Source organism: Primulina tabacum, chromosome 13, assembly GCF_025594145.1.
Source record: "Primulina tabacum isolate GXHZ01 chromosome 13, ASM2559414v2, whole genome shotgun sequence".
In the NCBI taxonomy this organism is placed as follows: Eukaryota; Viridiplantae; Streptophyta; class Magnoliopsida; order Lamiales; family Gesneriaceae; genus Primulina; species Primulina tabacum.
The window spans coordinates 17,977,398-18,003,427 of NC_134562.1; the positions used below are offsets into that span (position 1 = coordinate 17,977,398).

The following is a 26,030-nucleotide window of genomic DNA, read 5'->3' on the forward strand; positions in this document are numbered from 1 at the left end:
GGAGCCGAATAAAGGAATGAAATTCTATTCCTGGCTAAAGTTGGAGATGTAAGGTGTTGTGGAGCTGAATTACGGAATGAAATCCTATTCCTGGCTAAAAATGAAAAACTCATGAATGTGAATCTGAAATTAAAAGTTCTAATATAGTCCTTTCATTGCTGCATTCCTATTCAGAAAAAAAAGAGAGGAAAAAATAGAAAAATAGTTGTTGATGGATACCGAGTGTAGAGGAATAAAGGAGAGTAAGATTTACACTAACAGACTGATTTAAATCTCTGACAATGGTTGAAAATGGATCTATCTGTCATTTGTGGCGCTAGGACTAACAACACACACGCACGTTCAGACTTTATTTGAAACTATGTCTAGACCAAAGGAAGTGCGAAGAATTATGCTTTTACATCGATCGACAAGGGAATATGTTGAGTTTCGCAGAGGCTAGTTGATGACTATGAATTCACTGTCGAGCTATTTTGTGTCATGTTCTATTTTGTCTTGTCACCTGTTTTGCTCGAGGGCGAGCAAAAGGTTAGTATTGGGGGGTTGATATAGGTGGATTTTACTTGTTTTTCATGTCATGTTTTGTTTCGTTGTGCTGCCTTTATCTTTAAATTGCATGCATTTTGTCACATTTTAGTTTATATTATTTTTTATTAATCATGTGTCTCGGTGTGAAAATGCAGGAGATTCGTGCAAAAATAAAAAAAAAAGAGAATTTTTGCGAAGGACCACTGCCTGGGCGCACATTTATGTCCGCCCGGGCGCCTGAGAGCTGTGAAAAATTCTTCTTTTGCGAAGACCATCCGCCCGGGCGGAAACTTATGTCCGCCCGGGCGCATTCAAGGAAAATTGAAGTGCTGAATTTGCGAAGACCATCCGCCCGGGCGGAAACTTATGTCCGCCCGGGCGCGCTTGTAATTTTGGAAAAAATTCTGGACGATCCCATTCCTTATTTTCTGAAGGTGGATGATATGGTAGGGTGTGGAGGCACGAAATGAGTCATTCTTCATCACTATTCAGAGCCGCCATAAGCTTTGGAGAGACTTTTGCGCTTGGATTGAATATTCGAGGATTTCCGGGCACCGTTCTTCGCCTTTTTCGTCAATTCTAGTATTTCTAATTTAGTTTTCAACTTTTAAACATTGTTGTGTTTATTTTTAATATGAATTCTAGTAGCTAACTTTTTATTATTTGTTGGGATTTAAGGGGATCCTACCCCGAATGTTGATTTGAATTAATTTATATTTCGATGGTTGCGTTATTCTTGATTATACTACTGTTTTATCGTGTTGTTAGAGTGTAGCTAACTTTGACAACGTTTTTATATTGCGAGTGAGTTCGAGAGAATAACTTGTGATAGAAACGAGTAGTATAATCCGTGGATCTACAATTTACATAGACATATGAAATTGGATACGCGCCGATAGTCAGAGTCCTGAGGGTCGAAAACTAGGGGATTTCATAAATCGACATGCAATTCACTCTTGATAAATAATTAAAGGACATTTAATTACTTCATTGAGTAGAATTAGTTTGGCATAGCTCGAGAGAGTGTGTTCAATTGAATAGAAAATCCTGTCGGAGGCATACAATCATTATCGAATAAATTAATTAATTAACGAAGGGTAGGTGAACCGATATTCCCAACAAATTTATTTCTTATTGAATCTTACTCAACCATTTTAGACACTATATTTCATTACTTGATTCTTGAATATTTTTATTTACATGTTTATTTGATTATAGTAGTAATAAAACAACCAATCATTTTTCGTTGCTAAAGATCGAATAACTGACAATAATAATTGTTAAATACAGTCTTCAGTGGAACGATACTCGTACTCACGTACATTATACTATTACTTGACATCGTGCACTTGCGATTAAATTTTGAGTATACAAAATCATATTTTTATTGAGGATTTCACAGTGCAAGTTTTGCTCGGTCATCCATCCCTCGAAATAATGTGGCCTAAGAACGCCACCTTCTCCAACCAGAACTCGCATTTGTTGAATTTGGCAAACAACTTTCGATCTCGAAGAACTGTAGCGTCGTCTTCAGATACTGACTATGCTCTTCATGGCTTCTCGAGCAGATCAGAATGCCGTCTATGAACATGATAATAAGTTGATCCAAATACGGCTGAAATACGCGATTCATGAGATCCATGAAGATCGCTGGGGCATTTTTCAACCCAAAAGGAATCACAAGAAATTTGTAGTGTCCATAATGAGTTCTGAAAGCAGTCTTATGGACGTTCGCTTCTTTGAATTTCAACTGAGATATCCGGAACAAAGATCTATCTTCAAGAACGTCGAAGCTCCTTGCAACTTATCAAATAGGTCTTCAATTCTTGGTAACAGATACTTGTTCTTCACTGTCACTCTATTCAAATCTCGGTAATCAATGCAGAGTCTAAGACTGCCATCTTTCTTTTTCACAAAGAGAACAAGCCCGCCCCATGGAGATGAGCTATGACGAATAAAACCCTTGTTTAACAACTCTTGAATTTGATCTTTCAGCTCTTTCATCTTCGTAGGTGCAAGACAATAACGTGCCTTAGAAATTGGCACGGTACCCGACATCAGCTCGATAGAAAACTCCACCTCTCTTGTTGGTGGAACGCCGGTCACGTTGTCGGAAAAAACATCAGGAACCTCCTTGACGATCTCCACCTCCTCAATAGTCCGACTGGCAGTGTAAGGGATCGAGACAATAGTAGCCAGGAAAGCTTGACATCGCTTAATCCTTAACCTCCTCGCACGCAAGCAAGAGATAATGTGTGGCACAAGACTACTCTGAGCTGCCTAAAATTAGAATGACTTCCCACCGACTGGATTAATAAATACGGTCCTCCGACAAAAATCGATCGAAGCTCCATTCGCAAAACAATTCATACACAAAATAATGTCGAAGTCAGGCATAAGAAGTACAATAAAATCAGCTCGAACGAGGTGTCCTTTCATCTCGAGCTCAATATCACGAACCACACTATATTATAGAATCACCTCTCCCGATGGCACCATAACTTTAAATCCCAAACGCAACTGCTTGGGTGAGGCCTTCAGATGGCTCACAAAAGACTCGTAAATAAAGGAATGTGTAGCTCCAAAATCTAACAGCAAATTCATGGCTAGACCCTTAAGGTAGATCCTTCCTGAAATTACAGTAACAGCCCATGCGACACACATTTCTTAACCCATAAATGCCCAAAATTACAAGTTCCTAGGGTTCATAGTCTAGGATTTTCTAACGGTTGCAAGATTAATCAACAATCATGCCTTGTATCTTAAGCAATACTAGCATGCCACCTATATTTCCAAAATAAATCAGCAAAGGGAAATGCTGATTAAAATACCTATGATGATTGCAGTGTCTGGCTCAGCCTCCTCTGCATGGATGACGTACGCCCTACCATTTTTAGGTGCCTCTAGCTTAGGGCAATTGAGGGCGATATGTCCTTGCTCTAAACATTTGAAACACTTTCCAGATAACTATACACTTTCCATAATGGTGGCGGTTGCATTCCTTGCATAATGGCTTCACATCACTCTTCGGCGCTCCCGGTTTCTGTGGCTGCCTCGTTGCTCCCGGTTTCTGCTGACCCTGTCCCTTGCTAGGCCTGATGAAAAGCTTCTTATTATGCTGACTGGATTGTTGGGCACGGTTTCTCTTGCGCTGCATCTCCCACTCAATGTCCTTCAATGACTGCTCAGCTCGAAAGGCTTTAACAAAAGCTGCAGTATAGTCAATCAGGTCTACTAGCATCACATCCCAACGGATCGTCGGCCTGAAACAATCCAATAAATGACGTAACTTCTCTGCAGCATCATTTTCAATCAGGGGCATAAAGTTAAAGTCCCGGTCAAACTTCTGGACGAATTCAGCAACAGATGAATCCCCGTAGCGGAGACTCATAAATTCTCTCTTCAACCTCGAACAGACATCGGCAGTGAAATACTTATCATAGAATACCCTCTTCAAGCCCTCCCAAGTCAATGTCGCCAGATTCACTCCTCGCTCTACTCCCTCCCACCATATAGAAGTGTCTCCCTTCAGCAAATAAATGGTACAACGAACTCGATCAGTGTACTCCATATCCCTAACCATCACCTCCAAATACATAATCCATCCCTCAGCCACGAATGGATCAGTAGTGCCAGAAAAGTCCTCGAGTTCCATCCTCCTAAACCACTCATAAACTACCTTTGGTTGAACTCTCGCGGCATTCCCAACATGCTGCTCCAGTAATCGAGCCATACCAGCTAGCACACGAGCACTAACATCCTGATTAGGAGGAGGGGGTAGAATCTCCTCCTCCCAACCTATCCTTACTATCTCTGCAAAGAACTCGTCTAGGAGGCATCTCTGTACAAGTCGTCCAACCCAACACGTAACCAATATGCAGTTTTAAAATAAAAGGGGTCCAACATTTATTTCTAACAGTCATATAAGTAGATAAATCTAAACATTTAAAAAAAATTAAACAATAAAACTCACAGACATAGAGGCGTGACTTCTCGAGCTCCATGGAAGCGGCAACAGGCATAATCCTATTCAAGAACCACCGCTCTGATACCAACTGAAACGACCCTACTTCTAAATTTATTTAATTTACACTAGTTTTTTCCCTAAACCATGCATAATTAATTCATCATAAATAAATTAGGATAAATAATCAAATAAATGAATTCTATAATATCCAAAATCATTCATGCGGAATAAGTAACTAAAGCAAATAAAAGTATAACATTCAACTCAATAAATTATAGCATCCTATCAGTCTGTAAATAAAAGAAATAATACATAAAGTCATCAAAATCTTTAATTGATTAAAGGGTTCATGAAAAGAATGATGATAATTATGATAAGCCCGAATAAGGACAAATTTTGTCCTGAATCACATTAAGTTGTGAACCATAGCAAGATATGTACAACCCGTTAAATCAGACTACATATAAGCGATGCATAATTCCTAGTATTTAAATTAAAATGATTTTATTGCATGAGGATTTATATTATTTTCTTTAAATTTAATTATTTTATGCAGTAGTTTAGTTGTTATCTTTTCAGTTAATTAAGTGAGGCCGGACTGGAGTGGGAGTATTGAGATAAAATTTAATATTAAGAAAACATTTCTAGAATTTATTTTAGATAAATAATAAGTTAATTTAACGTAAAAGAATGTTTAAGTAATTATTTAAGTAATTTAAATGTTTAGCCATGCATGCAAGATAATGTTATTCCATAATTAATTTATTGATTCACTAAAATATTTAATGGGTAGATAAAACACTAGAGATTTAAAATTCAATAATTAAGAAATATTTTCCCCCTCCATTTTATTATAATTTTCGGCCATTACACTTTAAAAGATTTAAATTTTGGCAACTCACCATTATTTGATTTCCTTTCCTTATCCCTTTCATGGTTAATAATCCCTTCATTTTTAAATCCTCATTTAATTAATAATTAAGCAATTTTCTACCCTACCTTGGTTGATAAAAAATCGGCCCCCCTCCTTTTCTAGATTAACAATATTTGACAACTCATTCATTTGATTCTTTCCTAATCCTTTTCTTGTTAGATAATCCCCTAAATTTTATTTACCACTAATTAACATTTAAGCAATATTTCTACCATGTTTATCTTGCAATATTCCATCCCCATTTACCACAAAAAAAAAAAAAATTCGGTCACCCCTTCTTTTAAAAGATTTAAATTAGTTTGTCAACTCATTCCTTATTCTTTACTAGGTAGATAATTTCCCCCACTTTTAAATCACCAAAAAATAAATAATCAAGAAATTTTCTCCCTTGTTCCTAGACTAAAAATTCGACCAAGTGCACCCTCTAGTATCCTTCAAAATCTTTTGATATCATTCTCATTTCCTTATCTAACAAACTACAAAGATAGAAAAATTATTCTCTTCCTTTTATCTTGCAACCTCTCATTTATTCTCCTAGACTTCCCTCCCCATCATTCCACCGAAATATTCAGTAGCCATTCAGTAGAGAAAAACATGAGAATTAGTGTGGAAACAAGAGAAAAATCTAGTAGAAAGTAAAGCGCTCCATCTCCTCCGCGCCGCGGCGTCGTTTCGTTTGTTTTTCTTTCAAAACAAACCAACGCATGTTTATATTTTATTTTACTCCTCAATCAAGTCATATACTGATTTTTAAACAACACATGTGCATGATTTTTAACCATGAAAACTGAAATGAAGACAGCTTATTTTTTTGAAACATGTACAGAAATTTTTTTGTCTTCCTTGTGCTCCTCACGGTTTCGGCTGTTTTTGTTGTTTCAGGAGGGTGGCTCGATCCTAGGCTCTAAAGGCTGCACCTAGGCACGTACTAGGGTGTGTCAGGATCACGTTGGTCCATTAGTTCAAGCCCCATGCACGATGGAATTGAGAAAATACAGCAACTCTTCCCTAGTGTCATATTGAGTCTCGATTTCCTGTTTTGCTGTCAAGGGGGAGATGATTCTGATCTTTGCTGCCCTAAGGGATATAGCCATGGTTAGAACGTCTCCTTGTTATGCTTAAGACGAGATCAAGTCGGCCTTTCAAGGCTTGATAAATGGTTGCATCGATTTTCAAACAAAACAAGACAAGCCCCTTCGATCCCTTCATTTTTCTGCACAAGTTGGTTTTCGGTTTTGTGGTTTGGTATGGATCTTGGTTGGCTTCTGGCCCTTATCCATGGTTCATACCATACCTTTTGATGTCTAGATCATGCCATGGTCAATCAAATGGCCACTGGAATGGTCCATGACAGCAAGAACGATTGCAACACCCCACGCGTGCATATGCGTTCTCGGGAGAGAGTTTCGAGTTGTTGTTGGTGTTTCTTGGATTGTGGCTGGCCTAGGGCCCTTAGCCATGGTTCAAGCCACACCTTAGGATGTTGGTAAGAGCATCTGGTCGGTGGTTCAAGCCCCAATGACCATTAGCCTTGCAAACGTCGCAAGGAAACGCACCAACAGCTGCTGTATTTTTGACAGCAACTGTACCCGCAGGTTCAGAGGTGTGTTTCGAGTTCTTGGTTGGCTTTTAGCCTATGGCCTTCGACTAGACAGTACCTCATCAAGTTAGTAAGGTCATGATTTTGGCCGTTTGTGATTCGGTTAAGTTTAGAGGTCGTACGAGAATTTACGGTGCAATGTGCCAAAATGACTCTCAAAAGAGAATTTCATGTTTTTGGCCTCCATTCCACAAATTTCGAGTACTGTAATTTTAAGAGCATTATGTCATCATTTTAGGTGTATTTTAATCATGACTAAATGATGGTTCGGTGTTGGTTCGGGTTGGCACGGAGTCATGGTTAAATACTAAGGCATTGGGCGTAATTGTCTCGTTTTTGGATTCAATTACAAAGTTTTGGTCAAGTTAAATCATTCGCACATTTTCATGCTAGAATTAGGTCACAGCGAGCCTGAGAACGATCCAACCCTTTCGGTAAAATAATACAGGACATTTAATTATATTATGTGCATAAAAATATAAAATGTTCATTTTTGAGATATATGCGATATTGCTTGTGGCCACTTCACGTTCATGGGATTGCAGCTTATCATGGGATTATCACTTCATCCGATGGTCACTGACCGGTTCATGTTCATGTATTGGTAGATCTCTACCGCCTAGTATACTGTGGTTTAGTCTGATCAGACGATTCATTTCACGTTATGGGCCACTTGCAGTAGAACATAATCTCAACAGAAAATTATGATATACTATTTCATGACATGGCTCTATCGAGCAAAAATTTCACTTACGATTTTCAATTCAGTTATGCACGTATTTATAATTACTCATGACAAGATATTTTCACGTTATGCTTTACGACATGATATCTTTACACGACACAAAATTTTATGATATATTTACTTGTTATCTACGATATATGCATGCTGAGTATTTAGACTCACTAGACTTGATTGTTGTAGGTACTGATGAGGTCGGGACCGAGGGCGGGGACCAGTAAGCTAGCTTGGGTCGGCAGTAGTAGGAACCCGAGGACCTCATTTATCAGTTTACTTATCATTATTATGCAAACTCATTTTTATCACGATGAATTATTTTAAGTTGTTGTTTTTAAACCAATATTTACTTCCGATGCTATTTCGACATTTGAACTTTTATTCCACTGTTACATCAAACGTTAAACTTTTTATTCAGTTTATTTTATGAATGAGGCAAGCTATTTACCTTTAAAAAGAAAATTTCAAATTTTTCCGCAAAATTTTCAAGTACGAATTTCGGGCATTTTCAAGATATATCTCTGAACCATTGATGATAGTCACATAAGTATTGGATTCTGTGTTTTCGTTGATATATTCAAATTCATGGATTTTAATTTGGTGACTTTAGTTTGATGGAGATAAAAAATATTTTTTTTAAAGAAGTTTATAAGGGGATGCCAGATTTCAAAGTTGTGGAGAGTGAAACTGCCTAATTTAGGTAAGAGAGTTCCAAATAGGCAACTATCAAAAATAAAACAGTGAACACCATAACAACAAGATTTGTACCCTCGTCACATCGACGATGAGATTATGATGTAACTTATTGCATTTAAAATTTACTAATTATATTATAATTAGTAGTATTTGACTACTGAATAAAAGTTATCAAGGAATATTCTAGATAGTTTAGGATACTTGAGTTGATAATAAGTTAATTATTGTATCGTATAATATTTATTAAAAAGTTGAAAATATACAAATGAAAATTTGACATGGATAAAATAATGATAAAATTAGAGTCCTGATATCCTGACATTCATTACTTGAGAATTAATAAATTAAAGTTGTCAGTAGCTTATAACATTCAATAACAACAAAAACTTACTGCAACATGTTAGATCGGGAAAATCCTCTAAAAACATGATGAGCTGCAATAGCTCGTGTTCTAAGAATGTTTACACCGATGAATTAGATCGAGTTTGAAATAAAATTAAGCGGAAAATACTCGAAGTAATCCTTCGTTAAGAAAGACTGATATTATATATAAATATATATATATATTGTGTAACTGAATAACTGAAGAAAAGGGGGATCAGTTATCGCATGTATCAGTTCAGTTGTGGTGAGAATTGAATTGATAGATACTCGAACTGATCAAGTCAGTTTAAAGCTAGGAGTTAACAGTTAGAGTACACAAGATATGTTTATGGATGTTCGGAGACTTCAACTGCTCCTACGTCATCCCTTCTACCACCTTGGGTAGGATCCACTAGAAGACTTTGATTAATTACAGCAAGTGTAATAACCCACCCAACTTAGGACTTACCCACTGCCTAACTGAACTCCTAGACTAGACTGAAGGCAGCACCTTCCAGTCAACACTTGTTTAACGTCTGTGTGTCAAAGACTACATACACATGTTTTACGTCTGTGTGCAAGATGGGATTTGAGTTGTGGTGTGTGTGTTAGAACTGATCTCTTAAAACTAACCCGAAAGGTGTTCTCACACACTGAGAGAAATAGGCTTCTAATCGAAGCTGATAACACGTTGAAGTGTTTCCTCTGGGCTGATTGCTTCTTCAAAGCTGATAAGCATTATGCGTGCCCTCCTTCTTTCTGATGAACACACTCTGTGTATATATAACATGTATATCATGTGTGTATCATCATCTCTGTCTTCACTGATCTTCATCTTATATTTATAGGCGAATGGCTGATCGTACAGTGAGACTCAATGATTGTATCTGTTGCAGTTTGAATTTGTTTCCTCCAAATAGATATATGGAACAATTGGCTTTAAGTGTTGCTGCAATGTCTCTTATTGTACAATGATCGTACAATGCTTTTGTATCTTTGTGCACAGCTGGATTAAGCTTGTCGTATCTGCAAACTGGTTCGCTCCTAACTGATGTTCTGAACTGGTCAGTTGAACTGGTGAGGTGAAATCAGTCGACTCGTCAGTTGAACTGATTTCACTGATTCAGTTGAACTGGTCAGTTGGGCTCTTCATCAGTTGAACACTTCATCAGCTGGCCGGGCTTCTGAAGATCTTCTGCTAAACCACCTATCAACTGGACAATCATTTGAACTGTTCTTGATAATTCAGTTGAACTGGTTCAGCTCGATCAAGCAGTTGGCACTTTCAGTTTGCATCTCGATAGCTTCAGTTCAATCTTGGTAACTGATCAGTTCATAGCATGATCAGTTTCAATTTCTGCGCACTTAGGTAAACTCATTAGAAACAAATAAACAAGTTTTGTTAACATCGAAATCAAGATTGCGAACATGAAATGTTCCAACACAACACAATCATATTCCTCTCTCCCCCTCAAAAGCAAAATCGGACACCAGTCTTATTCTTAACAAGGTCTCGGTCGAACACCACTACCTCAAAAACCTTCGTTTGCCGCTGTCGCTACTGCCCCACAAGAGTTTTCCAATTCCAGCGATCTCGTCTCAACGCAAAATTTGTCTAGTTTTTTATTGCGATCTAGACAAGGAGCATTGATTCTTATTGTGGACCTAATTGAGGGTATTGAATTACTTTGTTTCATTTAGATCGTTCAAAAAAATATACAAGAAGAGCTATTATCATCTAAAGATCGAGATAGTTGGTGTAAGAGTTCAGAATACATAGGTAAAATTCCTAGATATCCTATGTATGGAATTTATTTGAATCATACGACGTCCAAGAAATTTAAAATTTTTGAAAAATTTTAATTTTCAAAAATTTTAAATTTCGATGCATCTTGGGTGCAAAGAAATGGTACTCCGACAGTAAATCTGTTAGAGTAAGTATCTGACAAGCCAACTTGTGACTAGGGTTTTTATTGACTCTAATATAATACAATCTTTATTTTAATAATATTTTACGATTTTATTCGATTATAGCATTATACTTTATATGTATACCCATGTAAGATGCAAAGATAAAGTCCTTGAATGTACAATAGGTACCATGAGGTCTGCAACGCAACGTAAGATCATGAAACTCATTAAGAAGTGTATTGTATATTCTAAATAGGTTCCTAGTCGAATCAACCGCCTAAAACAGGATAAAGGTCGCTTGAGCTCGAGACTAGCGTTTGTGACGTGAACGACATCTTTCATTGACTAAAGGCATGGAGATTTCCATTCACACATATGAATGATCATATGATGATGCACTGAACAAACCTCCCTCGGACTTTCCAAGTGGTTCTCAATTATCGAGTGGAATAGTCTGTAGTTATGGTTGTACATCATTAGTCCTTTGACCCAGAACAATGTAGAGGATATACGTACTAGCATGCACTTTGATCCGTTTACCGACTCCATTGAGGGTCATCAGGTGGCGAGGTTGGGTGTAGTTTCGAAATACGTAGGAGCGAATGTATTGTAGTCGGGAATTCACTGTTCGCCTACAGGTGAAGATATCCTATGTGATCTGATGAGTTAATAGTGCAAGGAGTCTCTGACCAGAGCAAGAAATGTGCTTTAGAGAAAGGTGTTTTCCTAGTTGCACATACCATGCCACTATTAGTACTTAAAGATAAATCGCATCGATATCGAATTCATATGCAACTCTCGATATACCAATGGTTGCCGATGTGATCGGGATATGTGTGTTGAAGGGACCGTACTGTACGCTAAACATGACTAAAGGTTCTTGCAGGCACTATCAGCGATACCTAGGGGATCATGGGCCGGCGATGTTACTAGACGCTCTTACCATGATCCGATGGGTGCAATCAGAAATGAATTATGACATTCTTGATCAAGGAGTTGATGAAAATAATGGGGTTAACTAGGGTAAACCCGAATAAGAATAAATATTATTCTGAATCACATGGAGATGTGAACCCACGACTAGCTGTATCCCTGAACCATTAAGGGTCACATAAGTATCAGATTATGTGTTCCCGTTGAGATAGTCAAATTTCAAGGAGTTGGAATTTGGTGATTATAGTTTGATGGAGATCAAACAAGAAGCTCATAATGGAGTTTATGAGCTGATTCCAAAGGATGGAAGAAATGGAAGTTAGCTTGGTTGCTAAATAAGGAAGGAGAGTGGAACTGTCTATTTTAGTAAAGAAGATTACAAAACTGGTAGCTACCAAATATGGTAACTGCCATATATGGTGAGTTCCAAATTTGATAAATGAAATCATTATATTAACAAGATTTGTATCCTTGGTACATCGGCGTTCTCGGATCGTCGATCGACGTTATAATGAGTTCGGAATCATTTTTTTTTGTGAATTTGAAATTTACTACTTAAATGATTGTGCTAGTAGTGGTGACTACTAACATGCACTAATTCTCATATATGTTCTAGAGGAGTTTAGAATTAAATTAATCAATTAGTTAATTTATAAATTAAATAATGGTTATTTAATTTAATTAATGTACATACACATGTATCTATTTTATATCATAAAATATGTGTATATGATATTAATATATCATGTATTATTAAAATTTTTTAAATACATCATATATTAATTATATGAGAGTTTTAATATAATGATATATGGAAAGTCCTTGTAGGAGAGGGGCTCCTAATTAGATTAGGAGTCTCACTCAATATATACATGATTAAGACGTATTCTTCAAGGATGAAAAATTCACAAAAAACCTCCCACTTTTGAAAATGAAAGTCACGGTCAACACCAAAATTTGAGAAGAAAATTTTTCCCAAATAAGCAAATTAGATTTGCTTAATTGTTGATTAAGAATCAAACTAATTATTGATTAAGAATCAATAAGAAAAATTCACAAATCCTCTCTAATTTCTCCTTGAAAGTCTCGGACACCATGAGTTTCTATGAAGAAATTTTCGGCCACCCTTTGTCCTTCCATCGCCGTGCCGGCGTCGCTGCGTGCCATCTCCGGATTTACGAAATTCGGAGGTTCTTAATGCAAAATTGCTTGCGATTTCTAGTGCAATCCAAGCGATGAACAAAGTTTCTGATCGTTAATCGAATTAGGCGATCAAAGGAGGCAAACCGTTCATAGGAGTTACAAGAAGGGCTATATCCGCCTAAACACCGGAATAGTTTGGAGTCCAAGTGTTAAAAACGCAAAAGTATAATTCCAAACACCATATGTATAGTTTTTGAACACACGACGCCCAAGAACAAAATTTTTAAACTTCTGATGCGTCTTGGATGTGAGAATACGACGTCCCAACAAAATCTTCATGACCAATTCATATATAAAAGTCAATTTTCAGAACATAGCGAGAAGTAGAGGCCAAGTATTGCTTTACCTAGGGATGTAAATGAACCAAACCGTTTGCGAGCTATTCGAAGCTCGACTCGATAAAAAGCTCGTTTGAGTTCGTTTGTTAATCATATCAAACCAAGCCCAAGCTTCGATTTTGAGCTCGAAAATGTAATCAAAACAAGCTCAAGCCTAAGGATATTCGGTTCGTGAGCTCGCAAACATGTTTGATAATAGGCTCGCAAACATGTTTGATAAACTCGAACTCGAGCTCGACTCGTTTAGGTGGCTCGTCGGCTCGAATTTGGCTCATTTGTTGAGTTGACAAATAAAAATACTAGTACGAATTTGGCTCATTTGTTGAGTTGACAAATAAAAATATTAGTTTAATGTCAATGGTAGGAATTGAATACAAAACATAGTTGAAAAAAAGATGAATTTACACCACATAATCACAATTACATTTTTTATCTTACTTGCATATCATTATACTAAAATGTTCTTTAAAACATAATAAATTAGCAGAAATACATCAACTTATTCTTTTTCCCCCAAAAAATTTACATCACTAAGTCATATACACATTGAGAAACTTTACCAATTATTATCCTAAAATATTATAATAAATAGAATATAATGAATTTATATTAATTAAAAAATATTGGAACACATCGAATGAAGTATTAAAGAAGTGAAATTATTGCAATGTTATTTATATGGTGATATCAGTGTATAACAAATATTTGTTATCTGGATACTGGATATATTATTTTGGGATGTTCAATAATATAATGAGTTTATTTTTTTTTAGTTGTTATTTTTGTCGTTTTTGTTATTTATGAATGAATTTATATTTTTATGTCTGATTTAAAATAAGTTCATAGATAGATTTAACTTTTAACAAGCTCAAACTCAAGCTCAATTCTAAGCTTTGCGAGCTCGAAAACGAGCTGAGCTCAAGCCAGGCTTGTTAAACATGATAAACGAGCTATTAATGAATCAAACTCAAGCCCAGCTTGATTAACATAATAAACGAGCTTTTAACGAGCCGAGCTCAAGCCAGGCTTGTTAAACATGATAAACGAGCTATTAATGAATCAAGCTCAGGCCCGGCTTGATTAACATGATAAACGAGCTTTTAATGAGCCGAGTTCGAGCTTTTTCGAGCTTAGTAACTTCAATACAAACCGAGATCGAGACTGACAATAGAAGCTCGAACTCGAGCCTCAAACAATCTTAAACGAACCAAACTCAAGCCTGATACTATTTGATTTGGTTTGGATTATTTACATCCCTAGCTTTACCCATGTCCTTCCATAATAAGTGGGACAAGAAATACGGTTTGCTGAACTTTAAAACTCGAGTGAAGCAGCTGGTAAATAATTAAATAACATAAATCTGTTATGTACTCAAAATACAAGGAAAATGTTGGTTTCAAAAACACACACAAACACACACACACAAAAAGACATTCCCACAACATAATAACTAAATTATAAACAGATAATTGAAAATAAAAAAAAATAAAAAAATCAACGAAACTAGTCAGTGTCTTAACAAATGCATCTCAAACTTAGTGTCGATTTATATCCAGCAGAATGAGTACAAATTAAAGAGTTTAATGTACTTAACAAAAGCCACAAAGGCGGATAAATATCCTTCCATTTGATACTTCAGAGATGAAAGAAAAATAAATGGAACCATCGTTGAATACTTCAATGCGGAAAGCATTATAAGTAGCCCCAGTTATTAAACAACCAAATAAAAACCACATAAAGAAACAAATTTATATTAACTAAAATCAATTCCAAAAGGGTCTAGATTCATGATGCAATCAGGCCTCCTAAAAATTAGTCTAATGGGGATGATCATAGAGAATTTTGGATGTATCAAGGAAAAATCAAGACGATCATATATAAGTTAAACAACAATGCATCTTTATTGAGAATCTTTATTACATACGAAACTACAGAGAATAATGAAATTATTAAAAGTCTGATTTCTGTTAATGGGGTTAGAGATATATATTGATATCGCAAGGACTGATACACTTTTTGTTATAATAGATGTTTATCGAGCCGACTTATAGCTTGGCCTTTATTGAATCTTAAGCCAAACCAGAGAAAATGCCCGACCTCGTACAGCACCATGCAGACAATAAACGAACAACGCAAAGAAAAAGAGCAAAAGCAGGGAAAAACAAAAGCAAATGAAGAAAACATGCAATTCCACAAACGTAAATGCAATTAATAAATGATACCACAAAATAAAGAAACAATTTTGAAAAAAAACAATATAAATAGATATAAAAATATAATAAAAAAAACAAAAACTTATGTGAGACGGTCTCACGGGTCGTATTTTGTGAAAATGTCTCACGGGTCGTATTTTGTGAGACGGGTATCTTATTTGAGTCATCGATGAAAAAATATTACTTTTTATGCTAAGAGTATTACTTTTTATTGTGAATATCGGTAGGGTTGACATGAGACAGTCTCACAGATAAAGATTCTTGAGATCGTTTCACAAGAGACCTACTCTAATAAAAATATAAACAATATAAGTATAAGCATATATAATACAATAATATAAGCTACAACGTCCAAAATATTATTGCTTCTCCAACGTGTACCATCCTTAACACTATGTTAGAGATGGTCAACGGTGCTGCGCCAAGATTGTCATGCCAAAGATGGTGTAGCATTCATTGTTATTATTCTTTTTCTTTACTTTAAAATTTTTTTATATAACTATTTATTAAATTAATTCTAAATTTACTTAATTTTCTATAAAATGTTTTTATTATTGAATTAAATTATTTAATACTTATTTTAATAAATAATTAAATACTCAGCTTTTATATTTATTATTTGAAATAAATTAGGTATCAATACAAAAAAAAAATATTAGCGAAGGGTAAAGCGACTGGTTTAAAAATCCGTAACTGGAACAAACGTTACCTTCTGAAAGCGACGGTTTCTTAACTCCCGTCGTTGTAGTGACGGTTAAGTTGATGAACACCGTCGCCATTTAGCGGCGGTTTATATGTCAACCGTCGCTACTAGAAGCGACGAAAATATAAATACCGTCGCTATATTAAGCGACGGTTTTCACAAACCCGTCACTCTAATATAGCAACTGTTTGTTAGCGACGGTTGTGTTAAAACCGTCGCTATATTAATCGACGGTTTTTTAAAAAACCGTCGTTTAATGAAGCAACGGTTTGTATATAAACACTGCCATAAAATTCACAAATAAACTACTACGCAAAAATTAAAATCATGTATTAAATTTTCTGAAAAAAAAATCTTGAAAACTGATGTGCGCGAAGATATGCAGTTCCACGTAAAGCTGGTAGATCGCACCGACTAGCAAATTTACGAAATAAATACGAAAAAATGTTAGTACAAAATAAAAAACCGAAACTTTGAAGAATTTATAGAGTTTCGCTACTACCAAAGATAGGCGAATATCGCTTAAGAAAAATGTTCGCCAACCTCGGTATATATAGAATCATAGCGACAGTCAATAAAAAAAGTCGCTAATTGCGACGGAACGATGTTAAACCGTCGCTAAGAGCGACGGTCTTGGATAACACCGTCGCCGATCTAGATCGCGACGGTGTGTGTATAACCGTTGCTTTTCGCGACGTTTGAAAATAACTGTGGTTAAAAGCGACGGTTAGCGACAAACCGTCGCCGATCTGGACAACTGTCGATATAGGCGACTCGCACAAAAACTGTCGCTGCACTAGCGACAGTTGACGATAAACCGTTGCTAAAAAAGCGACGATTTTTAGTAAATCGTCGCTTATTTTGTTTAGCGACGGTTGTAAATAAAATCGTCGCACAAAAATGCGACGGTTTAGTCACACTGTCGCAATATTAGCGACAATTTTGTTTAGCGACGGTTGTAAATAAAATCGTCGCACAAAAATGCGACGGTTTAGTCACACTGTCGCAATATTAGCGACAATGTATTACAAACTGTCGCTACAATAGCGACGGTTTACAGTAAACCGTGGCTACTAAAGAGACGGTTGATATTAAACCGTCGCTTATTTTGGAAGCGACAGTTTTTTTAGAAATCGTCGCATAACATTGCAACGGTTTAGTCACATCGTAGCAATATTAGCGACAATTTATTAAAAACAGTCGCTACATTAGCGACGGTTGTTGATAAACCGTGGCTAAAAAACCGTCGCTAATCCATCCGTTTTTTTTGTGTATATTTATTATTTAATGTTAATAAAACTATTATATAATTTAATAATTAATAAAATAAGTAATATATGGAATAAAATAATTGTTCTTAATAAAAAAATATGAAATATTTTAAGAATAATTTTTCTAAAATTGAGTTTAGAGGTGACGGGATGAAAAACATTTTATATTTAATATGATCTAATGAGATTAAAAAAGGCCAAGTACAAACCTTGTTAAAGAAATCTTTAAACTAAAGAATCATTGAACTTGTCGCTATAACGAATAATGTGTACGAGTTATCCCTACAAACTGCTGAAATGATGAGTAATAAAAAGCTAATATTATGCCAAACAAAAAACCATAATAATTAAACATCAAAATTTCTGGCTCAAAGCCACTCCATGATATCAATCAGCCAGCACTTTCGAGTAGAGAATGACAAGGTACGCACTAATGACCTTCGGGTCTCAATTTTCAGCTATTCCTGGAAGATCTTTTCGTTAATCCGATGAGGAGATACAACCGAATCCTGAATCTGGCAGCTCTGATCATTGACAATGACAAGTTAGCAGATTGCACTTCTTGATTCCCCGAAATCAAGGTGAAACTGAAATCAAATGACAAGAAAATTGCGAACCTGCTGGAAGGATTCATGGTACTGCGATTCGTCTATCAATGAGTGCAGCTGTTTTCTGAACATGCTGACTTTGTTGGCATCAACAACCATGGCCAAACCCATCAATCTATAGTTTTTAAGCTGCACTGACATGAGATTTAATAAAAAAACTGTTTTGGTAAAAAACCATGGAACAAACGAAAGGTCTAAAAACAATCAAATAGGGGAACTTAATGAATCAGTTGGACGTAATATGCATAATCTGCAATAATTTTAAGCACAAATTAAAACGATGACAAATACTGGTACTTGCCTCACTTGTGGTGACCTGCTGAGCATGTAAGGGAAAACAAAAGGACCATGAGCTAAGCTGTAGAAGATTTTAAAAAGGTCGGGTGACCAGTATCAATGAGTAAAAGGCAATTGCAGAAAAATTAGAACTCCAGTACCTCGAGAAAAATTTCATCTTCAGGTTTAATATGTATCACGACTTCATCTCCATTTCTAGCTTTCCCTGCATTCTGGTCTGCATTCTTGTGCTATTGGCATTAGCAGTAAAGAAAAAATAATTATTGTTGATTTACAACAATTGTTTATCCGATTAATGGTTATTTATTAAACTCCTCCGAGAATATACCTTGTATATTTTGCTTATAACTATATACATTTTAAAACGGAATGAATTCCGAAGCTCCTCTGTGGGCTAGAACAAGCAAAATAACAAAAGATAAGTGCTAAATTGCTGAATGCCAACACACAGAATAATTCAATTGAGCTTAACCATCATATTAACCTCGTCTTCAGTTGCCCATGCTATTTCATCAAAGAGAGCATCATAAAGGGGAGGCAACAACTGAGATGGAAGGTTAACCACGCGCTGAGAAACGATAATACAAACACCCAGTGCATGCTCTCCAAATAAAGATTTGAGGCTAGCTACCACGTCCTTCCCCTGGCAGACTTCAAGAAGGTAATCCTTCAACTCAGTCAAACATTTGTTATTCGGCACTGAAACAAGCCATTATATATTAACCATGAATTGTTAAATTGCAAATAGAAGTGTTAAATTGAAGTTGATTAATGGACATCAACGATGTACTCCTGCAGCACGGCTTTTACAAGCTCGGTGAATGAAGCCAACTTAAAAGAAAATGTTGTTTTTAATGATTTTGTTAGAATAATGGTGCTTGACTGAGCTTTTAGATTTGAAAAAACACTATTGAAAACTAAGATTATGTTTTTGATTCAACTTCTCTTTGAAAAAAATTGTGATTCTATTTTCTCTGTTCTATCCAAACGTACAACTGCTTATGCTTCTTTATTTTTTATTTTTTAAGAAGACTTTAATCAATATTGAATTTAAGCCACTTGTTTCTTCTTTTAATTGACCCTATGTGACATGTCATAACACCAAAAGCAGCAGATGATCAGCTTCAAAAATTCTTAAGAGACAAGAGAAGAACAATAAAAGGCAAAAAATTGAATATCAAAAAGTAGGTAGCTTGCCTTGTATCTTTCTAAACTAAGAACTGTCACAACAGAATATACCGCGTCATCATCATCATTCTCTATCTTGACTACAGTTCCAACCGTTGGTTGTCCCAAGTCCAAGTCGACAAAACCACTAAGATCCCACTATTTATGGTCAAGATATGTTTGTAGCAGGACCTTAATTCCATGGAAGTCGCCAGGTTTTGGATCAAAGAAGAAAAAATCTTCTTGCACAACTCCCTTCCCACACAAACAAATTATTTATTTGCACACGACTCAAAGGACACATTGCTTGTAAATCATTTACTATAAACCACGAAAGGAATCAATGGTAATATGAAGGTGAAAATATAAGCAAACCTGAAATTCTTCATCCACGGAACTGTCTGACAGCTCAACTTTACCATTACCTAGGAACAGATGTTGGTTTCATAAAGGCCGACGGATAATAAATAAAAAATACCAGCTGAAACAGCTAAAATTATGGGAAAAACCTACCAGAAGCACTTTGTACGTCTTTATTTCTTAACTTGATTTGTTGACTCTTGTTCTTGGCCTTCTTAGCACATGCAATCATAGCCATTGAACGAGCAAATGGAGAAAAGCTGAGCGGTCGATGTCTTAATGATTTATGACACCTCAATGGCTTCCGAGGCATTGTTTTAACAACTTGGATAATATAAGGCCAGGAGGAAAAGAGAAGGTAAGATATTTCACCAAGAAAGAATGACAAATGATGTATATACCGAATTTATGACATCAACATTCTTTTTAGGACAAGCGACAAGGTGGTTCAAAAATCAATATTCTTCTGTGTAGGACCGAGCGCTTGCCGATTTACCAAAAGCTATAGCTAGTAGTAATGGTGAAACTCAAATCTTTTAAACCGCACAGCAGCTCAAGCACCATAGTTCGATCGCTCTACCAAGTAAGGACAATTATTGCACCCAACAATATCCCTCCCAATAATTGCACTCCTTGCAATCAATGGGAATTGAACTCGTGACCTTGCCTCTGATACCAATTGTAGGACCGAGCGTTTACCGCTTTACCAAAAGCTATAGCTGGTGGTAATGGTGCAACTCAAATCTTTTAAACCGCACAACAGCTGAAGCACCATGGTTCGATCGCTCTACCAAGCAAAGACAATTATTGCACCCAACATTGTGCCTCAAAGGGACACATTTAAAAGTAATTTAAAGTACATAACTCTATAATAAACTAATACTGCAAACTTTGAAGTTAATGCCACTCACTTTTTTCAGCCAAACCAATGTTCAAAATTCAAATAGCCTCTGTTCATTCAGCCGTACAGCAACCAACCCAACAAAATCAAAAATATTTTGTAAATATTAAAGTATTATTTTAAAAAATACTCAAAATAGAGAAATTTATACTATGATAGTTTACCCTTGACCTAGTAAAAAAATTTAATCCTTCACCTATTAAAAAATATTCTACTTTTACAAGAACCTAGATGCCAGGTTGTATAAACAAATCAATATTAATCAAACAACATCAAAACAATATGATATGAATATCAAACTAGAAACTAAATCGGTTTTCAGTTAATATATTAAATAACAATAGCACCAAATATAAATGTGTTACATTAAAAAAAATTTGCAGTCATCCTAAACAATACACTCTACATAATTAGTCAATAAACTACAAAAAATAAATCAAATGATCAATAATAGAAAAAAATAACAAAGCGTCGAGGCATCACCTGAAAGAAATAAATCGTTCGACAGATTTCTCAAGGGAAGCGGCGTCCTGGTGAAATCGATCGTTGATGGGTTTTGGCGTGTTGCTAACTGCTTTGCTATGTACCAAAGATTGAAGAAGGGAGCGGCGTTCAGTAAAATAGGGAAGAACCACAGAAGGGTTTGAGAGTGATCTGAAAATCGATTTAGGAATTGGGAGTTCTGGAAACGGGCATTGGAGTTTACTAATGGGCCAACATCCATCCAAGCCCATATTGAATTTTCCTTTTTAATATTTCTTAATCGAGTACTAGATCGGACTAATCGGTTAGAATTTTTCCACCCAAAACCGATCCAGTTAATAATATATGGGTTCGGATAAAAACCTGATTTACCCGGAACACTTCTCCTGATCGTGTTCAGGTCTTGTCGGAACTCGGAAAACCTGATCTGATTGTCTTAGGAGTTATGGAACATTGATGGGACGAAATAAGATATGAGAAATAATGTGAAGATAAGGAAGAAGTAGAGCTGCAATTGGATGATTTAATCTTAGCTCCAACTCAAATGGAAGATCGATAGCCAGAGACCCAAGATCCCTTGAAAGAAGTGAACTTGAGGAATACAGAATGCTCTAAACCTACTTATATCAGTATGTTGTTAGAGGAGGATGTGAATCAAGAAATATTTGAGTTGTTTAAAGAGAATGAGATATTGCTTCGCGTGGAAGTATCATGGTATGTAAGGGTTGAAGTGTAAATTGTCATAACATTGATTGCCAATTAAAGTGAATTCTCCCAATATTATGGTATGATGGTTACATTTTGTGATATTTGAAGATGCGTGATTTGAAATATTTCATGAAATTTGAATTTCCTGGTGCAGAAAAATACGAAATATTGTATGAAGTATGTTGTGTGACCAATTTTATCAGTTTTGCTCTTTTTTTCTTTTAAAGGTGTATCGAGAAAGTCGTAAGAATGTGGAGAATAGCCTTGATAAGTCATTTCCTACAAAACTTAATTGTAGATTATGATGAAGCTCTTCTAAATAAATAAAAATTGTTGTTTATAGAATGTGTTGTTCTTACTGCATCTTGGGGGATGTATTTGTGGATTTGTTGACTTTTAGTGGTCAAATTAATGATAAAAGGAACGTTGGTTGATGCAAGCCGTGAAACACGAGAAAGTTTTGTTAATAGTGTTGTGTGACTGATGGATTGTAAGAAAATTATGTTGTTTGTTTTCATAGTAGATTGTGCTTTTGTCAATGATTATGTATAACATTGAAAAACATGATGTTTGTTCTTTTTTAAGAAAAATTTAGTAGAGTTTCCTTATAATATCACTATGTCATATCCTCAAGCGACGGTTTTTACAAACCCGTCGCTATATTAAGCGACGGTTTGTGTCAAACCGTCGCTATATTAAGCGACGGTTTGTTAGCGACGGTTGTGTTAAAACCGTCGCTATATTAATCGGCGGTCTTTTAAAAAACCTTCGTTTAATGAAGCGACGGTTTGTATATAATGGGTATTTAAAATCTTAAGAATTTAAAATACAAGATTTTATCAATTTTATACCATGTAAAATTGTTGATCACTTTCGGTTCAATCTTCCCATGTTACATGTGTGGTAAACCTCATTCAAATCACCTCATTAGCCTTTAAGGTGAATACAATTCCTCACCTTTAATTCATTAGTTATTAGTGAATTCAAACACAATAATATACCTTAATTCTTCTTTAATCCATCATGCTAGTAAATAAACGAAAACATGCAGCAAAAATGAGGAAAAGAATCGGCTAACAAGGAGAGAAGAAACAATTTGAATCCATTCAACTCCTTCACTTGTAACTCCCATTTTAATGTATATTATGACCCTTTAACACCACCTATAACATTCCTCTTCCTTACCCACATTTCCTACACTAATATGCTCGAAAAAATCAGAAAGGAACAGCTGAGCAAAATCTGTTAGAGTAGGTGCACGTCGAGCCAAGTGTTGGCCGAGTGTTCACAATGAAACTCTATGTATAAACAGTCTTTATTTTAATAATATTTGAATTTATCATTTTGGCACTTCTTTATCTGTATACCCATGCTAGTTGCAAAGATAAAGCCCTTGAATAAACAAATAGTAGAAAGAATATGAGATGGTTATATGATGAGTATCATAAAACTCATATTTGTAATACTGTATATTCTAAACGGTTCCTAGTCGATTCAGCCACCACTAAGAAGGATATAGGCCGCTCGAGTTCGAGACTAGTATCTGCGATGTGAGTACCATGTTTTATTGGTAGGGGACATTGTGATGTCCGAGCATGCAGATAGGTGCTCCTGGTAGAGTGCACTGAACAACCCTCTATAAAGGACTTTCCAAGTGGTTCTCACTTATCGAGTGGAAACGTCCTAGTTTATGGTTATACACCATTAGTCTTTATGACCCGGGACAACATTGAGATTCTATGTGCTAGAATTACACTTTGACTTGTTTACCGACTCTCAAGGGGTCATCAGGTGGCAAGGTTGGGTGTTTTGTCGAAACATATAGGAGTCGATGCATTGTAGTCGGGGATTCACCGCTTACCTTCGGGTATGGATATCCTATGTGTATGTAGTATGAAATCTCTGATCAGAGTATGGTGGTAATTATGAAAGGGGTTTCATAGATTACACCATCGATGCAACTACAACATGACACATAGTATGGATTCATTGACAACTCTCGATATACCAATGGGTGTCGAATCGATCGGGATATATGAGTTGAAGGGACCTTACTGTACGCTAACTATAATTGAATGGTTCTTGCAGGCACTATCATTTGATACCTAGGGAATCATGTAAGCGATGCTGCTATGCGTTTAACATAATTGGTTGGGTACTATCAGACTTGAGTTCTGACATTCTTGTTATCAAGGAGTTGATAAGTAAGAATGGAGCAATTAGGGTATGCTCATATAAGGACATGTTTAGTCCGAATCACATGGAGATGTGAACCCACGGCTAGTTGTATCAATGAACCATTGAGGGCCACACAAGTACTAGCTTTCTAGATCTCGTTGAAAAGTAAAATAGTTCAATGTGTTGAACGGCTTATAAATGAGTTTATAAGCGTAAAGAAAAGTAAAAGTATGACTTCTATGAGAGAAATGTGACTTTTAATTTATGAATGTGTTTCTAAATTAAAAGTTGGCCAAATAAATAATATATTTGAAAATTGTGATTTTCATAAACATTATTATGGACTAAATTAAATTAATTCAAGTGTTGAATTAATTAAACACTAGTGGGCCTAGTAGAGTCCAAATAATTAAATTAATTCAAGTGTCGAATTAATTAAATCATATTGGGTCTTGTAGAGCCCAATAGTAAAATAATTATTCAACTAGTGACTTGAGTAAATTTAAGTAATGTTTAATTAGTCTCAAATTTGTTTGAGATAATTAAATTAAGTCCATGGATTTTTAATTGTTAAAAATCAAATAAAAATGCATGCATGGGAGGTGAAGAGTTGGGAGACAACTTTTTGTTTAACCAAGGCATGGCATGCACAAGTTGGCCACTACTTTGACACACACCAAGACAAGTCTTCCACTCTCCCATTACATGCTCATGGCAGAAATTTTGGAGGCTCTTCTCCCTCATTTTTCTCTCCATTTTGTTCTTCAATTGTTGAAGAAAGAAAATACTTCCCAAAGAAAAGACTCATATTTTTCTAGTGCAAAATATGAGGGGTTCTAGCTAGTTGGTGGTGGGCTTAATATTTGAGCAAGGTGGGCTCAAAGGGAAGCTTGAAGATTGTCTTGCCATTCAAGAGCTAAGGTGTTTACACCTTAGTTGGAGTCATCATCAATCTTTTAAGATTGATAGGTACATTTCTATAAACACCCTATGAATGTAATTTTTTGTGTTTTTTGTATTTGCTACACACTAGTATTGAGGTGCTCGAAAATTTTATGTTAGATAATGTCATTTTCGAAAATTTTGTTGCTTCCGTTGCGAATTCGGGCACCTTAATCGATCCCCTTTCAAGTGGTATCAAGAGCTATGGATACTATTTTGTGTAGCATTTACATGATATTATATTGAGGTCGATTTCTAACCGCATGAGATGATTTGTTGCAACGATTCAAGGCCGGATTTGGGGCGGCTTTTTGGCAGCAAGTTGCTGCCCATTTCGGGCAGCTTGGGCTGCCCGAGGGGCTGCCCGAAACGGGCAGCAAGGGCATCCTCTGGGCTGCCCGAACAGCCCCACTATTTTAATTAAAAAAAAAAATTTTTTTGTGCAAAGTTGGCCGGAATCCGGCGACGGAGCTCCGGCGACAGCAATGACGATTAGGGTATCCAAAAATGTTTTGGAATATCAAAGTGTCATGGGCCTTGAAGTTGTTGGTCCATAAGATGGCTAACATATTTGTGAAATTTAAATGGGCTAAAATGTTTTTGGTGAAAAATGATTTTTTGGGCCCTTAAATTTAAATTTACAAAAGTTGCAAATATTTTCTCATGAAATAAGTAATTGAAGTTGGACTTTAATTATTTATAGTAAATGGTGATTTACAAGAAATTCAGTTATAAATAAATTAATTAGAAAGTAGACAAAGGAGTTTGTATACTTTGTTAATTTAGTTTATAATCGTGGCGGTTAGTGATTTGATAAAGATATATAATATTGGATCAATTAATTATTGTGATAATTAATTGATGGTGTATGATATGTGATATTATGCATGAAGGATGATCAAAAGCCCAAGCCCAATTTGCTAGGTGTATGCTAGGATATTTTGTGTTGAATGATTGTAATAATTATTAAATTTAAAGTGGGCTTGG

The 26,030-nt window shown here is 35.8% G+C and overlaps 1 protein-coding gene and 1 pseudogene across 1 annotated transcript; both read right to left on the reverse strand.

Annotated features, from left to right (window-relative positions):
• Positions 1 to 109: 109 nt before the first annotated feature.
• On the reverse strand, positions 110 to 4,550 carry LOC142521889 (uncharacterized). Its single transcript, XM_075625065.1, has 6 exons — positions 4,506 to 4,550; positions 3,553 to 4,369; positions 3,360 to 3,467; positions 3,010 to 3,158; positions 2,443 to 2,808; positions 110 to 166 (listed from the first exon to the last, which is right to left on the reverse strand). Exons 1-6 carry the CDS (start codon positions 4,548 to 4,550, stop codon positions 110 to 112), a joined length of 1,542 nt encoding a protein of 513 aa, XP_075481180.1.
• Positions 4,551 to 17,793: 13,243 nt separating this feature from the next.
• On the reverse strand, positions 17,794 to 21,598 carry LOC142522155 (protein BCCIP homolog; annotated as a pseudogene).
• Positions 21,599 to 26,030: the final 4,432 nt, after the last annotated feature.

What these genes read in the sequence shown, in the direction of transcription:
- LOC142521889 (XM_075625065.1), bottom strand. Translation starts at nt 4,550, where the DNA reads ATGCCTGTTGCCGCTTCCATGGAGCTCGAGAAGTCACGCCTCTAT. An exon ending in TCGAGAAGTCACGCCTCTAT is followed by an intron (nt 4,370 to 4,505) that starts GTCTGTGAGTTT and finishes CGACTTGTACAG; the next exon opens with AGATGCCTCCTAGACGAGTT. An exon ending in AGACACTGCAATCATCATAG is followed by an intron (nt 3,159 to 3,359) that starts GTATTTTAATCA and finishes CTGTAATTTCAG; the next exon opens with GAAGGATCTACCTTAAGGGT.